General features: G+C 40.7%; 1 protein-coding gene and 1 long non-coding RNA gene across 10 annotated transcripts in view; one reads left to right on the top strand and one right to left on the bottom strand.

Moving 5' to 3' along the window:
- CAMTA1 (calmodulin binding transcription activator 1) overlaps positions 1–18,456 on the bottom strand; it is a 1,668,879-nt gene that overhangs the window by 15,342 nt on the left and 1,635,081 nt on the right. For 4 of the 9 annotated variants that reach the window (XM_075605012.1, XM_075605006.1, XM_075605013.1 and 1 more), the window contains 3 exons: positions 17,399–17,419; positions 13,810–14,003; positions 10,503–10,577 (listed from right to left, as the gene is read on the bottom strand). In XM_075605012.1, the coding sequence (XP_075461127.1) occupies positions 10,503–10,577; positions 13,810–14,003; positions 17,399–17,419 (290 nt within the window). Of the gene's footprint in view, positions 1–6,080; positions 6,112–10,502; positions 10,578–13,809; positions 14,004–17,398; positions 17,420–18,456 lie in introns of all 9 variants that reach the window. The other 5 variants (XM_075605007.1, XM_075605009.1, XM_075605008.1 and 2 more) reach the window with 5 other exon arrangements.
- Positions 1–18,456, top strand: part of LOC142497348 (uncharacterized) — a 34,155-nt gene that overhangs the window by 657 nt on the left and 15,042 nt on the right. Inside the window, exon 2 of the long non-coding RNA XR_012802232.1 lies at positions 5,387–5,594. This is a non-coding gene — a long non-coding RNA (uncharacterized LOC142497348). The remainder of the gene's footprint in view (positions 1–5,386; positions 5,595–18,456) is intronic.

Below are 18,456 nucleotides of genomic sequence, written 5' to 3'. Positions count from 1 at the left end.
ACATGACCCGGAAGTGATAGAGGTTAAGTCCCACCTGACGCCCAACACTCTAAAGGTTAATTATTTGGGATTTTCACAGATTTACAATTCTGTAATATGAGTTTTCTCATGAGACCTGCGGCTAAGCAAGGAAAACCCTGGAGACTTCTATAGCTGTAATATAGCAAATCTATCAGTACTATACCTATCAAATAAAATTCTTTCCAGCCTTTGTGGACTTTCTAATGTGAGTACAGCTTAACCCCGTTATAGCGCGGTCCTCGGGGGCCACCCGCGACCACCGCGTTATAAACGGGGTCGCGGAAAAAATGGCCGCCGAAAATGTTGTTTTTTTTTGTGGTGCTACTGTGTCCGCCGGAGGGGGAAAGCTGAGAACTCTCCCAGCGTTCCCAGACCCGGTGGGGCAGCGGCAACAGCACACAGCACTTAACTGGCAGCTCTTCTCCCTGTCTCTGCTTCCTTAAAGAGACAGTGTGTCTCTGTGTGTGTGTGTGTGTATTTGACTGTGTGAGACTGTGTATGTGTGTGTGTGTGTCAGTGTGTCAGTGTGTGTGTGTGTGTGTGTGTGTGTGTGTGTGTGTGTGTGCAGTGTGCTGTGTAGTGTGCTGTGTGTGTGTGCAGTGTGCTGTGTGAGTGTGCAGTGTGCTGTGAGTATGTGCAGTGTGCTGTGAGTATGTGCAGTGTGCTGTGAGTGTGTTCAGTGTGCTGTGAATGTGTGCAGTGTGCAGTGTGCTATGAATGTATGCAGTGTGCTGTGAGTGTGTGCAGTGTGCTGTGAGTGTGTGCTGTGTGCTGTGAGTGTGTGCAGTGTGCTGTGAATGTATGCAGTGTGCAGTGTGTGTGCAAAAAAAAAACTTAAAAAAAAAATATTTTTTTAAAATTCGGGGTCCACACTCAAATCGCGCTATAACGTCGTTGAGCTGTATATGTTATATACACATTTGTTAAAGCGTTGCAGCGCCCTACCTATCCCTTTGACCCATACTTTCCTGAAAATTGGATTGAAGGATTAGAAAGAAACATAGGTGGGTGGAGCGGGGGGGGGGGGGGGGGCAAGGGCAGTTGTATCAAGTCAACAGTGCTACAATTCTGGGGCAAAAACATTGATCCCAAAAAGAAAAAATCTTTTTATTTCAATTGAATTTTTTTTCCTTTCAAACATATGGTGGCCTATGTACGAAGAAACAACTCTTTGGGTGCATTATTGGCGCGCAGGGAAATCTCACTTAAAATTGTGCTGGTGTGCGCCTGTGCATTAACCTGAAATGTCTCAATATGCACCAACAGCGTTCCAAAAATGTGGGGGGTTTTTTGTTCCTTTCTGGTGCAGAGGAATGGACTGTGCTAGGTTTACATATGTTAATGTTATGTGCTAAAAAAAATTATGTTTCTGTGCGCCTGAAAAAAGGAGAAAGTGTGTAAACCCTAAAAAGACTGCTATTTGTGTTAGCGCAGAAAAAAGTTGCTATGTGTCTCATTATCCCAAAAATGGATTTGATACAACATGAATGTTATACGGTAAATTATGTAGGCTAATCAAATGTATTATTTTCATAATATGGCTATTATAAATAATATTACACACATAATTGACATTTACTAATACTAGTTATAAATATCACTACATGTTTATGAGTTGGGCATAATATTGCCAGTGTATGTAACTAATAATCAAAGTGTTACACTTGATATACAGTATGTGGTGATTCTGAGAGCTATATAACATTCACTTTCAAGACGTACCCAGATATATTGGAGATCTGCACTCATACTGTATGTTTCTAGCTATACACCGGACGATTTTGATTTGCCTTGAGTAATATAATTAAGGAAAGTATGAGAAGTATCATCTTACTCTATTCCTACCTCAATGAGCAATACTAACCACCATTTTAAAATGTTATTTTAGTACACATATTGTATATATTCACATTATTGCGTTGATGTTTAGGATATTAATAAAACTTTATTATTTTGGCAAATTATAGGCTTTTATTGGTAATTGTCCTCCTACAATGCTGGGAACATTTACTATATGTACCAAAAAATAGCCAATTTAGACGATTGAGTCTGGGAGTATTTAACCCCATTTTGAGTGCAGCAAATAGGGATCTTTGGGAGATCCTGTGATCTCCTTTCTTTGTGCTTTAATCTGTAGATCTATTCAGCTTAACCCCCCAAAGGGGCTGAGAGCACGTCCCACTCCCAGCCGGGAGGGACTCAGACCCAGCTCCAACTGCAACAGACTATAATTTAGAAAGCAACCTCTCCTAATACAGAGTGGGAGGGCACAAGGTCTGCACCGATTGGGCTGCACACAGACCAAGTTCACCTCCACCCCTGTCACTGAGAGAGGCTGCCTGAGGGAGGAGTAAACCCCACAGGATAGCCTGCCACTGCCTGTAGCTACTAGGACTTACGTGACAGGGGGCAGAAAGTATAACCTGGACCAGCTATGGCTACATATGTTATATGTATAAAGTCTTCAAACATACAACGCACATTTTAGGAAGTTTTGCATTGCTTTTTAGCACATGAAATGTGATACTGTACATAAAAAATATAAACTTAGATACTGTAGGCCCCCTGGTGCTTTTTTGCTTTAGAATTGCACCACTTTTGCCTTGTTACATAAGCGCCATACTTTTTTTATTGCTCCACGAACCACAATTATGGTCAGTGAGCCCTTAAGTGTTCCATCACGGAAGTAATCAAGTTACAGATAACCCAGACCACTTAGGGGAATGGTGTCATGACTAGTGGCTCGACTGTCCTTGGATTTGAGGGGGTTAATATCCATAGGTGTGGGAAGGAAGAGGAAGGGCGTGTAGGTGCTATTTAAGGAGGGGACAGGCATTTGCTGAACTTCTTCCTCCTCATGGGCAGTAGCATCAGTATGGCTATTAGGAGGTTTAGCAGATCATCGGAGGCCTTCTGTGGAGCCACAGTCATCCTTCATTCTGCAGACAGGTGCTGGGCCAGGATTGGGTGTCTCTGCTCAAGGCAACGAGAGGCTGCTGAGAGGTACAGAGGTGCAGGGGGCTGGCATTAAGACCTTCTGGGTGTGCTCCCCCCAGTAGCGTTGCCAGCAGAGGCGGAAGTGAGAGAGAAGGAGGCGAAGACAGGAGGTGCAGAGGTGAGTTTGGTAGTGCCTGAGGAGCCCTCTCCATTTATGGAGGTTTTTATGGTCTGGGGGTCGATTTAAAAAAAATATAATGGGTGAACCTTGTGGCAGTTAGTAGTTTCAATTAGGACCTTGAGATTTTACAGACACATCAGGTTTTGGTGCAGTCTTTGAGGTCAGCTGATGTGCAGAACATTGTCCTGCTGCATGGGAGTCAGTGGAGTTAACGAAAAAAATCATACTTTTCTGGAATTGTTCCAGGTAGTCAAGGCAGTGGAGTTGTGGGGGAATGAGCTGTGGGATGGGGAAATTATGTTTCGGTGGATACAACCTATGTGCTATCGGCCATATCACCTATAATGATAAGGTTACTGAAGTACTTGGCTTAAAGTGCCTGCAATTGACTATCTATTTTCAAGCTTGTCACATACCAAGGTGGAGAATACGATAGCAAATGGATTATCTAGGCAAAAGATACACTATGTTTTGGCAGCCGGTACCAGGAACTGCTCCGGTGAGGTTGGATTGCCCACACTCACTTTGGAAGGTAGGTTGGAAGGATGGTGGTGGTTAACGACTCAGTGGTGCCCAGGACTTGGGCAGAATATATGTGAGGGCCTGGTTGGTGTGGCAGGAGTTTGTTGATGAGGGGTGGAGTGGATTCTGAAGTCGGTTGCTTTTGGCCTATTGTGGGATCTCTGTTTGGTTAAGTGCACTGAGAACGCCAGCTGGCAGAGATATTAATATTCTTTGACCTCTTGGGCTGAAGGAATTACACAAACAATTTCCTTGTCAGGAAGTTGGTGGGGGGTTGGAAAATGGACATGGAAGGAGGCATTGAGAAGTGTCTCCAGCAGTGCTTGGGCTGAGAGGATATTTCTTAATCAGCATTTGAGTGGAAATAGTTTTGGATAATGTCCGTACAGGTGTTGTTTTGGAAGCTTTGAGTTTGTTAGTATGGCTAGGGGTAGCCAGAGTGGTCTGATACCCGAGACTATGGTGCTATGTGGTGGTACGTTTTGGTTCCTGATTCGTAGATCAAAAATGGATCAGAAGGGCCAGGGGACTTGTGTTGAGATTCGGAGCATGGACGGAAGTTAAAAATGCACGTTTAAACTTTTTTATTTGATTTAATGGAGATACAGCCCCTTTTCTCATTCATGGGAATGGAAAGCTGCTGGCATGGTCCAGTTTATTAAAGGGTTTAGGACTTGTCTGTGATTTAGGGGGAGGGATCCAGTTTTGTTTGGCTCTCACTCGTTGAGGATTAGGGCACCAACGGAGGATTGGGAGATGTGAATCCAGGTGACTACGGAGTTATGTGAGAACGTATTTGGTAGATTAAGCCTTGGGGTGTGTAGGGGATTGACTGGGGTTTGTTTTTCTTTGCCTCATTGTTCTTTTACGTATCCAAGCCTTGAGTATATAGTTTTGTAGCGACTCAAATATTCATTGGGCCAAGGGGATAGTGGAAAGGAGGCCTTGTGAAAACTCCTTGGTTTTTGGAAGGGTTGGGGGAGGGGGAGTTTATTGATTAAGCTACCAGGGAATGTGCTGGGTGAATTTCTTCCCTGATCTTTTGCAGACAAGGCTGAGGTAAGTAGACCCGGATATTCTGGTGGGACAGGGGGGGAGGAGGGGGAGAATTGACTTGAGGCAAGTGTGATTGGTTGACTCATGAATGGTAATATTAGGGATATTGTTCAACTCTTGTTAACATATTTACACTGCTGTATTGGAATAAGTGGCTCCGTCATTTTGATTGAGTTACCTGCGCTATCACAATTTTGGAGATAATTCCCTTAAATTCTTCAGTGTAATTTGTTTAAAAATAAAAAGGTCTTCATGAATACTTGGTATTTTTGGTGACCTGATGGAAATCAGGCAAGGTTCCTTAAAGTTATAATCAAACTTATTTGTTTTCAACATCTATATTGTATATACAGTATTTATTTGTGTGAGCTACTTCAGATTTGCCAAATCAGACGCTATTAAGTATATGTTCACCGAAAAGAGACAGACATTATACAATAGACCATTAATGGCGATTTAAACCATAAATCTCATATTGTCAAAACTTAAATTCTTAGTTGTCAGTTCTGAATAACAGAAATAGAACACAATGTCCTTCCCTCTGTCATGCAAATTATCTGCAGACTGGGAATTATGACAATTATTAAATGCGTCTATAGATATTTGACAAGCTGTATCTACAGTATATCTCATAAATCTTGTCTAAACTGTTATTTTGCTTTACTCTAGATATCCTTTTTTGTTTCTATTCCTAACTTTGGAAGTCACTTCTGTGGTCAAGTTTCACTACAAAACCACCCACAACTGAGGTCTTGTTTCACTGTCAACACCTAAAATGTCATATGTACACCAGCATGCAAAGAAAATGAGGCTTGACATTATACTTTGATTTTGAGAGATACAATGCAGACACTTTCAAGACTATTGAAGAAAGAAGGTAATTACATACAATAATATTGCTGTTACCTTAAGCCCTGCATTTTTCATGTTTATGAAAAAATACCTAAGAACTGTAATAGCGATAGGAAGGAAATTAACATTATGCTATATTATTTAAGTAAACAAGCAGAAGGTTGGTTAACATTGTTATTATTATTATAGTGCAAACCCATTCAAGTTCCAGAAAGCCAGTATTGACAGCCATTTTTGATACTGTAGGGTTCCTTCCACCACTTTCCAAGCATGCCCAGTGATGGTTTGGCAAGACCCCATTTACTTACTCATGCAATTCTATTTTGCATACCTATGTGCTTTTTTGTAAAGCAGCTGTATTAGAAAATGCAATAGAATGCTTTCTATTGTTTCCATACTTGCTGGATTTGAATATTACTGGCATGTCTTGTCTGCAGCCCCATGCAAGCAGGCACAAAGCAACGGGTTAGAAAACGGAAGAGAGAAACTGACTAGCAGAAGCTACACTCACCCTTTTGTACAGCCTATGGTCCACCAGAGGGCTTTAGATAGCAAAACAATATCAGACAGCTATTAGCAAAACAAGTGCAATTGAAGAAATCTTGTGTGTGTGTGTATATATATATATATATATATACATATATATATATATATATATATACTGTATATATATATATATATATATATATATATATATACACACACCTTCCATAAACATCAGATCACAGTGTATTATTTGTTTACAATGCTTAGAGAATAGTGAGTGTTGGAGTGGGAGATAATACATTATTTTAACCAAACTCAGGAATCTGAATGATTTTTTTGATTTATGTATGTTTGTAGTGCAAGAAGGTATATGAAAACCTCCTTTGGAAAACATACAGGGTACACAAGCAAGCTGTATTTGTGCTCCCTTTTTTTCAGCTAGTAACTGCTAATACATGTATTATTAAGAATACCCCTATTAGAACACCCTTAGGTATCATCCTTTGTCGGACTTAGGCCCAGATCCATTGAGCTTCGTTATTCACTTAACGCATTGTTAAGTGCTAATGGGTATATTTAAAGCACAATAAAGCAGTGTTAAGTACTGTTTTTGCATTAACTACCTGTATAACAGATGCCAGGGCTAATGATATGCAAAATAGGTGTTCCCTCTAACAACGCATATCCACAGGTTCGTTAAAATTAACGCAAAGATTTAACGAGATGGTAGTTACTATCTCACAGTTAATATAGCTAAATAGCTAAAGTTGCTGTTACTCACATCTTTTCCAGGGTCTGAATTAATGTAAGACCACAGTTAGGTATGATTTAACTAACCCCTTTGGGTAACACTGGCTTAACGCCATGTTATTTGAACCTACAGTAATGCAAGGCAGTGCTAACTTCCCATGCGGTTAAGCTAATGCTAATAGGATCACCAATGGTCGTTATTTTTGCATAGAAACCTACAGGGAGCATAAGGTTCATTACTTATTATGACAAGAGCCCCAAGTTAACGAAGCTCTGTGAATATGGGCCTTAATGACAATATATATATATAACCAGATCTTTTTGTAACATAAATACTATACTATGCTATGCCAGATGACATCAGATCTACTAAAAAAACATTCTATTTCGAAGAATACCCATAAAAGTTAAGACAGCAGATACAGCACTAGTGACAGATATACAGTGATTACACATTTAAAGAATGGATTAAATTGAATGACAGAAAACACAAAACAACTCATATTGCATAGTTGGCATAAGTGTGGGCTTTTCCTTTTTTTAATATTGCATGTTCCTTGAGTGCTTTCCTAGTGGTACAACTGAAAGGAACCTAAAGAGTTCATGCGTACAATGGTCACAAATATCATTAAAAGTACAACATTTAACGGAAATAAATTAAATGTAAAACTGTAATTAACCTTGTCCTCTTGTTTTATAGTGAGTTGGATTACCACCTTACATTATGCTTGTGATTGTGGTTATAATTGGCCTGTTATCTGCTCTGCCCTCAACTTACAGTTACAGCCACATATGATAAATGTCTAACTTAGTTCAACTATTTTACTCATTTAAATTCTTTATACTCTCTGCAGCGGACCAATTTTTGGAATACCTTTTAATCTGTAAAAAAAAACATGCTTAAAGCATGCTGATATAAACTGGTTGTACAGGTGACTTGAGATTGTTCGGACATGGAACTAAAAGCAAAACCTTATTCTTTACATCTGTAGCAAGCCACCCCTTGGAATACAAAAGATTGAATCGTAAATTCTCTCCAGTTTAGCTGTACAACTGCATGGTTCATCTGTCTGTATACGGTAAAAACTGAGTTCCTGCACCTATGAACAAAGTGTATGTCTTTAAACACAGTCTTAGATTTCTCAATGGTACAATGAAACCATTCCTGAGGTTTTTTTTCTTACCCACAAGTGAAAGGGAGAAAGACCTCCCACTTAAATGCAAAATACATTTAGGCAAGAACCTATGCATTTTGCAGGCTTCATTGTTCCCATAGATAACACAACAAACAATGTTATAAATAACACAGGATATTACAGAGTATCCGTAGGATTCAATGACTTGATATCCCACCAAAAGGGAACAATGAAATCTGCTACATCTGTAGTAACCTGGAAGGACAAATAAACGTTTGATCAATCATGCCTGTCTTATTAACATACTGTAGCTGCCACTGTTACAAATGAAAGACTGATTTCAAATTATACTTAAAGCAGCAATGCTGGCTGCCCGTTTCTTTTCTTAACCTTTTTTGATTTTGTAATTATAATTATTACAGCATTGACGTACTCAATAATGAGCCACATTATATTCAGCTCCAGTGACCTTTGGATCCTGAGATACTTATTGGCGAAGATACCGTTGTGTTCTTACCCTTTTGAGAGTTTAAACAGGGCCGTCATATCTTGCGGGTCCCTTGGGCCAATAGCATCATACTTTTTAAATGCCCAGATTAAACACTGGTAACCACAGTGGTAAATATTTCGGGACCCAGGGTGAGGGTCCCGGAGCTCCGAAGGACCTACTGGTTTCAATGCTAAAATATAAATATATATGTGTGCTCATTTGCATGTCATTTCCCAGAACCCCTTGCTGCAGTGTAAGCACTGTATGCTGGGTGATAATGATGAAAGGCGGGGTTGCAAACCTGTCTAAGACATGCAAATGAGCATACAGTAATATTTCCATTTGAGATATATATATATATATATATATATATATATATATATATATATATATATACACATACACATTTTTGGCTGAATTGCTACTTTAAGTTGCTTCTGCTTCTTGATGTTCTCTACACCACACAACTATACTGGATAAATTCCTGCAAAGTCAAGCATGGCAAAGAGTAATACAACTCAAACTATGTATAACTTTGTCATTTTACAGTGTTTGACAGTGTGTGAAAAATCATATTCTCCAAAATCCTCCTAGCCTTTTTTATTCAGGAACTATTAACCTGTTTTATTCAGGAATAAATCCACGTAGTCCTTTGTCTGTGGCCTTTCAGACAAGAAACATTGTGTTCCCTGATATTTCTGTTCCAAGGTGATTATAATTATGGCAGCTACTCCATCCTCAATACACTTAGCTGAAAAACCCACCTATCATTTAGATTTTTTTGCAGTGTACTGTAGCTTGATGCGCACTTTTTGCTTTGCTCTGATGCACATTATCATTTTTTTTGTTTCACATCATTTATTAACCTTAAATCCTGTTCCTTAACTGTTCTCTTACTTTGTCACATGAAAAAATAACATGAAAAATAACTGCAGTTATTTCGTCTTTAGGAACAGTTGTCTGAATTCACCAACAGGTTGACTGTGAAATAGATAGATGATCTCAGATTCTTGTTTTGTCTAAATCTCTCTGATGAGCTGGTTGCTTGAGCTGTTTCACAATATTAGCTCATTTAATTTATTATAAGAAATGTTACGTTTTTCAGTGGTAAATGCACTGAAATGGTTAGTATTTTGCTAATTATTCAAATGTCAGAAACACTAATAAATACGACAGAGCATTTATAGGTACCTACTACTTTGACTATCATCTAATATCATCTATCTGCTCTAAAGGCGCACTTCCATCTGCTGCAAACTGCATTGCCTTCAATGTTATTATTATTACTTTAATTATTACTTTTGGAAAAATAATGTAAAATGTAATGTAATTTAAAATTGGTTGCTCATTAAATAGTTGAATTAGGGTCCAGCTGTGCACTACATCCCAGATTGAAATGTCAGATGTTTTATTTTTTTTTACATCCACATCTGTTTGTTTTACGCTATGCTGCTTAGATGAATGTTATATGACAGGGGTGCTCAACTCCAGTCCTCAAATCCCCCCAACAGATCAGATTTTCAGGATATCCCTGCTTCAGCACAGGGGCTCAATCAGAGGCTCAGTCTTTGATTATTGAGAAGGGGTGGGGGAGGGGCTTGAGGACTGCAGTTGAGCACCTCTGTTATAAGGAACACACTTCTTGATTATTTTCTTCAGAAGGTACAAGAGAGCATTTCTGGCCAAATTAGTAATTTGCAAAACTCCAGAGGTGTGAGTTATACTGGAGCCCTGGGAGGAGTTTGTAGCTTGCACAGGCAGATACAACAATGGCATTGGAGATGAGTTCTTGAAGAAGCAAATTATATTGTGTTCTCACTTTGCAAGTATGTTACAATAACTATGTCTCTATGTGTACTTCTGATTTTGGAGGGAAACCAGTTTAAGAAAGGTGGTTTGTTACAATGCACCTTACTATCACTAAAACCTTTTATGTACCTTATAAATCAGCATTGCACTTGCAGTTAAGCTAAGCTAATGAGCTTGCTATAAACACACACACATTTTAGGCATGTTAGCTATTTTAACCGAGTTAGTGTAATTATCTATTATATCTCTATAAATATCATACCTGTGACGGCAACGACGTAAAAACCTCATTATCTTCCGAGCAGCTTGGTCCTGCTTCTTCGTTAGCAGACTGCTTCTAATCAACCGTGAAAATGAAAGATTTTTAATGGAAAGATTAGAAATATTTTCACATATCTGTGGCATAGGTATATTGTTATAGTTGACATATAAATGTAAGAATGTTTCAGTTGGATGGTGCTGTGCATACAATGGTTTCACATAACAGCCCATATAGTTCCATAGTAGAGGAGGTTGAAAAAAGACATACCGTACAGTACGTCCATCGAGTTCAACCTATGCTAAATTTAGACAGATACTTATTCTATATTTGTATTTACAGTATATTGATCCAGAGGAAGGCAAACAAAAAAAACCCCAGTAAACCGTTATCCAATGATGTCTCATAAGGGGGAAAAATAAATTCCTTCCTGACTCCAATAATGGCAATCAGATTTCTGCCTGGATCAACATCCGTCCCATGTTTACTTATTTGGTATATCCTTGCATACCTTTCCTTTCTAAAAAAAGATGTCCGACATTTTCTTAAAGTTATCTATTGTACTGTATCTGTCATTAAAATCTCCAAGGGTAATGAATTACACATTTTAACTGCCCTTACTGTAAAGAACCCTTTCCTTTGTTGCTGGTGAAATCTCTTTTCCTCCAACCTTAAGGGATGGCCCCATGTCATTTGTACTGCCCGTGGGATGAATAGTTATTTTAAAAGCTCCTTGTATTGATTCAAATATATTTGTATATAGTTACCATATCTCTCCTTACACACCTCTTTTTTAACGTAATACCTCTAATTTTGCGAGCCTCTCCTCATAAGTAAGATTGTCCATTCCCTTTATTAATTTGGTGGCTCTTTTCTATACTTTTTCTAATTCCATAATGTATTTTGTATGGAGTAGTGCCCAAAACTGTACTCTATATTCAAGGTTTGGTCTTACTAATGCTTTATACAGTGACATAATTATGCTTTCTTCCTTTCCATCCATCCCTGCTTAATGCAAGATAAGATCGTATTTGCATTTGCAGCTACTGCATGACTTTGGGCACTATTGCTAAGCCTGCTGTCTACAAGCACTCCTAAATCCTTCTCCATCAAGGATTCCCCTAATATATCCCCATTTAAATTTGTAAGTAGCCTGTTTATTCTCGCTTCCCAAATGCAAAACCTTACATTTATCTGTATTAAACCTCATCTGCCATTTACCTGCCAAAGTTTCCAGTTTTTCAAAGTCCTTCTGGAAAGAAATTATATCCTGCTCTGATTTTACCATCTTACACAATTCAGCAAAGATGGAGACTTTGCTCTTTATGCCAACCTCAAGGTCACTAATAAACAAGTTAAAAGCAGTGGTCCCAGTACCGAACCTTGAGGTACTGTACTCCACTCACAAATTTAGCCTAACCTGAAAAGGTACCATTTATGGCAACTCTCCGTTGTCTATCCTTGCTGACTATTACTAATAATTTAATTTATCAGGTATTCCTGAATATTATCTCATAGTAAACCTTCAAGTAGCTTCCCTACTATTGATCTCAGACTTACAGGTCTGTAATTCTGTAGTAATGGTCTAGTGATTTAGCTCCCTTTTTAAATATAGGCACCACGTCTGCTTTAAGTCAGGGGCGCGCAATCTTCTTGAGCTGCTCCTCCCGGCCTGGCAGCTGCAGCGTTCGCGCCCCCCCTTGCCAAGGACTCGCGGGTCATATGACCCGCCGCATCATTTGACGCGCGTTGCCATGGCGACACATCACCGAATACCCAGCAGAGAGCAGGTAAGGGAGTTACAGAGGCCTCTGGCTTTGCATCTGATTCCCATGCTGTGCTTTTAAAGCTGTGTGAAAAGCAAGCATTGGCTTATATGGGCTCCATGCAACAATGGATTTTCAGACAAAAGGTGATACATTGTGTGCTCATTTGCATGTCATTTCCCAGAATCCCTTGCTGCAGTGGAAGTGCTGTATGCTGGGTGATAATGGTGAAAGGCAGGGTTACAGACCTGTAACATATACATATACATATACATATACATATACATATATATATATATACATACTAGCTGAGAGACCCGGCGCTGCCCGGGACCAAAACCTCCTGCTCCCTCCTCTCTCCACGTCCCTCTCCGCCTCCCCCCCACCCTGCGCAGCTACGGGCGTGTGTGTCCCCCCTACACAGCTCCGGCTGTGCTTCCCCCCTGCGCTGCTCTGGTCACCGTCCCCCCCCCAAGCAGCTCTGTCCCCCCCCCCCTGCGCAGCACACAGTGAGACACACACGCACACACACACAGTGAGACACACGCACACACAGTGAGACACACGCACACACACACAGTGAGACACACGCACACACAGTGAGACACATACACACACACTGTGACACACACACTGTGACACACACACATATTGTGACACACATACTGTGACACACACACATACTGTGACACACACACACATACTGTGACACACACACATACTGTGACACACACACATACTGTGACACACACACACATACTGTGACACACACATACTGTGACACACACACACATACTGTGACACAGACACACATACTGTGACACACATACACACACACTGTGAGACACATGTCCTCGGGCAGCAGAACCAACTGCAGTGAGGATGCCGCAGCCTCGCACCGCCACCGGGGGACACCAGTCCACTCCGTCCAGTCTCCGAGCTCCCACCGGTCCAGAAGGCGCCTCTCTCCTATCCGGGCGCTCCGCCCGGTCGGTCCCCGGCCTGGGGGGCGGCGCAGGCTGCCGTGCGACCCGGAGCGTGCGCGACCCGGAGCGTGCGCGAGCCGGCGTTGGGAGGACGGTGAGCCGCCCGAGGAGCGGGAGCAGCCGCGGTCCCGGGCGTGGGGGGCAGAGCATGCAGCACAGTCCGCCAGGCGCCTGGCGCCCCGGAGCATGCGCGAGCCGGCGTCGGGAGGACAGTGAGCCGCCCGAGGAGCGGGAGCAGCCACGCGGCCACAGAAGCAAGCCAATTAGAGGGGGGCGGCCACGGAGCAATCTGATTGGCCAGAGGCTGAGTGACAGACCAATCAGATTGCCCCTAGACACAGGGACATAGAACGGTTTAAAAAAATAATATATATATATATATATACACACACATTTAAAGACTTTCACAGCATCTGTATTTAGAAAACTGTATTCTATTTTTAACATATTTCATCATTTGAAAATGGTGGTGGTTGATTTCTTTACATTTAAAACACACATCTTTGCCGGCGTCATTTTAATGGAAAACTACAGTTTATAGAGTTAATGTATTCACACCTTAATTTTTGTTGCACAAGGGAAGCTGTCCGGCGCTTTTGCCTAATTTTGCCACATTCTTTGTAACTTCTGTAGTATTGTTGGATAAGCACCGCGGCACGCCGGCTTTGCTGGAATTTCTTCTGCTCATAATAGCTTCGGAATTTGCTCTGGATAAGGATTGCAGCTTGTGTCATCTTTTTATAAAGTGCATACTGTGGGGGAGACAGGAAAACAGAACCTGTAATAAATCAACCCTGGAATTGTATATATGAAGTGAGATATGTCGATTCATTTTTGGACTTGTCTAATCGTGTCACTGCTGTCAGAAAAAAAAAAACATTTAGGGGCCTATGCAGAGAGCAGCGAATTAAAAAATTGGAGAGTTTCAGAAAAAGTAGCTTTAATGGAGAGTTTTATTCTCCATATGCAGAAATGGGCGAAATCCGCTATTTTTTTAGCATTACTGCATGTGGAGAATTGTAAAGGAGGAGATTCGCGCAGCTGAAAGGGAGAGAAAAAAAAAATCGCGCTTTTTTTTTTCTTCCTATAGCCGGCTTCTTGCCAACTTTAGTTGGCGGCGAAAATTGACGAAAATTTCGCCAAAAACAGCCGCTAGATGGCGAGCGCGCCTTTCTGAATTTGGATATTTTTCAGACTGGCGAGATGTAGTTTCTCGCCAGCCGCGCGGCGAGATTTTGAAAATGAAAAAAAAAAATGGCGCGTTTTCCGTTACTCGCCATTTTCGGCATTTTTCTGCGCGACTTTCGCCAAAAAATGGCGAGTTTTGAAATAGCGCTGCTCTCTGCATAGGCCCCTTACTATTTTTGATGTATGAGAATTGAGAATTGAGCAATTTCAATAATGGTAATCCAGATTATTAAAGCAACTGGGTTAACATTTTGTATCCTAAAACTCAATGTTTTGTACATTGAGTACAGTGTATTTTCCATCTGGTACAGGACAAGAACATAGCACTGGACAATAACATACAGTACATACATACAGCTTTTTTTTATCTAACATGTGGATAAAAATATAGCCCACTATTCTAATGCACAAATAGAGCATATTCAAGACTAAAATCGTTAGGGCTAGATAATCAAAATATGTCTTTATTAACTCAAACAGGCCAATTAGCAGCTAGTAATGAAGATTAATGGAAGTATAAATAGACCATTACCAAGCAAATCTGTGTGACGCAGCCATCAACTGTTTAATAATTGCAATAAAACAGCAGGACAATGCTCTGACCCATCTGTCACGCAGCACACTCTTACGCATCCAACAACAATGCTCTGTACATTGTGTCCGTGACAAATAGCTGGTGATTTATACAGTTATTCATGTTAAAGGTCATACATGGAAGCAAGTCTGAAAACACATTTGAAAGTGATATCTAGATCAGGGGTGTGCAAACTGGGGGGGGGGGGGGCGGCAGTTACTGAGGCCTGGCGCTTCCCTGACCGGGGGGACCGCACGAGGCCTCTGTTAGATTCCCTTATCTTAATTCAGGCGATGCGTTGCTATGGCAACCCGGCGGCAAAATGGGGCCCTTTGACGTCCCATGGCAACGTGATGTCACATGACCCCGCAGCGTAATTTTATGCTGGAGCTGAGAGGAGGGGGGGGGGGCGGTTCAAGCAGGCAGGGGGAATAGTTTGTGCACCCCTGATCTAGATTGCTCAATACTACATCCATGGGTTTGTCAAAGAGGTGGATAAGATAAGGGAGTTTAACCCTTCAGTGCCACATGATTTTGCCACCTCGGTGGCCACGGACCTTCAGGCACTAAAGGATGAAGTGACCACTCTTCAGAGTGATCACATGATCCCTTCTGGGTTCCGGTCGCCGGACCGAAGGTGATGGAGATGGGGAGGGTACCCCCTTCAGTGTAGTCCGTGTTTGGCGCTCCCGTCGTGGATAGCCAATAGAAAATGAGCAAATGGCCATGACATAAAGCGTACCTCGTAAAGGCCTCTGGGGTGGCACCTTTCATGACGTACGCTGTCCTGATATAGCTAGACTTACTGTCTATGGATCCATAGCCGAAAAAGCTCAGATCTACAGTGCCAGAGACAGTATCTGCCATGATAACGCTGCAAGGGGGTCGATGCTTCCGGATTGGACCCCCACAGTGTTAATCCTCCAGCATCAGAGACCGTTAACCTTGCTACATATGAAGGTCATAGGGCACTGAAGGGTTTCATGCAGAAATAATGACTTATTTTTAAATTCCAACCATTTATTTATGCATGATCATAAAGCTGTCTAACGAATGTATTGTGTGCAAAATGATGTCAAAAATGCTCCGCCATTCTCAGCTAAGGGTCAAAAAAAAGTTAATTTGACACAATTTTAATAGAAAATTTTACAGAAAAAATTGGTAGAAAAGTGAAACTAACTAATACATCCACAATCATTAATAACTAATCATGCCTGGAACCAACAACATGGTTATTGCCCTTAACCGTTGTTGGCCCTTCTGGTACTAAAGGTATTAAGCCCCCTCAGAGAACAACTGAACATCCTGAAACTAAGAACAGACTTATAGTACAACTTAGAGTTTCTTCTATATGAAGAGATATAAAGACACATAGAAATAGGGCTCACTGGGACCTAGATCCACTGTGGTCCGTTAACACCGGGCTCATGGCGCCCCGTTATCCAAATCTTTAATAAATTTTACTTTCCCTAAATTTAACGCTTAAAGAACACACCTGAGATACCTGGGAAATATGCTAATCATTCAATCATTTGAAAGTCCAAATTACCATATTTCCCAAGTATCTCGTGTTCAGTTTTGTTTCCATGTATCTCTCCATGTGTTGTATAAAGAAGTGTTTGGGGAGGTATATAATGTAAGTCACTTAGTACTTTACAAAAAAGCACTCGCTGTCTTCCTTCCTTCCTTCCTCCCTCCCTCCCTCCCTCCCTCCGGCGACCGCCTGTTTCACACCTATGTTAAAAATAAAAAAGATTTGCCCCCAAAAATTGAGCACTTGGATTGCCTCTTTAAAGTCCTGCATTCTCACCCTCATCACTAGTTTGAAGTTGTAAAGCATCCACATTTTGGAACCTTTTACAAAAGGTAGATGATTCCAGTATGATCGGTAGATAAGATGGCTACTAGAGATGTAAAAAAGGTTCACTCACACGGTTGAACTTTGTGAAATTCGCCACCTTTTTGGGACTCACCAAAAATTTTACTTTTTAAAAGTTTGCGTGCAGTTCTACAAGTAAAAATCTCCACAACCTGGAAAACGGGATTCACTACCCTCCTCCCCTCTCCTGCAAAACCCATATTTCAAAGTAAATTCTTCTCTGGCGAAATTCAATCTAAAAATGTTGAATTTCGCTTCAAGTTTGCCAATGACCGTTTTAGGTCAAAAAATTTGCATTCAACGTTTTGGATTCTTGTTTTGTTTAAGAAAGTTTGCGTGAAATATGGGCCAAGTGAGTTTGGGCCAAGTTTGCACATAATTAATGGATACCTGCAATACTATCTCTTATGCACCTTACCTAGGGTCATTGTGACATAATAAGAGGCAATTCTGCTCTTGCAAACTCCTGACAGAGTATGTTAAGCGATTTAATTAACTTTTATTACCTTCAAGGCTATCCATGTAAGCTTTGGAGAGAGAGAGAGAGAGAGAGGGAGAGAGAGAACACGGTTAGTGCTTGGAAATGAAAGGAGCAAAACACGAGTTAGACACTCAGCAATTTCATAGTTGTCTTATGTTTCGTTAATCTTCCAATATTTGAGAATAAAAAGCCCAATCAAACTAAGAACATCAACTAAAAATGAAATACATATAAAATGTTATTGTTTAGTGCTCATAAGTAAATGGTAATATTACCATATATTTTAATTACCTAAGCATAATTAAACACAGTAGTTAAATATGCTTAGTCTGTCCTACTTGCTTCTCATTAGAGTGAATCGTCAAACTGAGTTCTAGCCTACTGTATGATCATGGCTAATCAGTTCATTGGCTTTGATATGCTATAAAAGCAGTCTTTAGCAGGGCTCATTTTATGCTCTGCTGCTGTTTATTGTGCCAATAATTCTTTAATATCCAGTCCCATTTAGCATTTTTTATTGAATACAGGCATACCCCGCTTTAAGGACACTCACTTTAAGTACACTCGCGAGTAAGTACATATCGCCCAATAGGCAAACGGCAGCTCACGCATGCGCCTGTCATTACGTCCTGAACAGCAATACCGGCTCCCTAACTACTAAATACCGAAGCTGTGCACAAGCGGGGAGACTATAGAGCCTGTTACAAATGTGTTATTTACATCAGTTATGCACGTATATGACGATTGCAGTACAGTACATGCATCGATAAGTGGGAAAAGGTAGTGCTTCACTTTAAGTACATTTTCGCTTTACATACATGCTCCGGTCCCATTGCGTACGTTAATGCGGGGTATGCCTGTATGCAACAAAGTAAAAATGATCAGGCATTCAACACCTTGTGTTTGATTTAAAAATATATATTTATTCCATGGTTTGATTTCAATATTATTTTCTTTTAATCCACATCACACGCAAAAAAAGATAATTGCAGTACTAATTTTCTTAAACACTTTGTTGCCAGTGGGGCAAGCAAGGCATTGCAACGAGTTCCGTTTTGGCGACTAAGGAGTTAAAAAAGCCAG

This window comes from Ascaphus truei, chromosome 6 (genome assembly GCF_040206685.1).
Source record: "Ascaphus truei isolate aAscTru1 chromosome 6, aAscTru1.hap1, whole genome shotgun sequence".
In the NCBI taxonomy this organism is placed as follows: Eukaryota; Metazoa; Chordata; class Amphibia; order Anura; family Ascaphidae; genus Ascaphus; species Ascaphus truei.
This window is presented reverse-complemented; position numbering and strand designations above follow the sequence as displayed.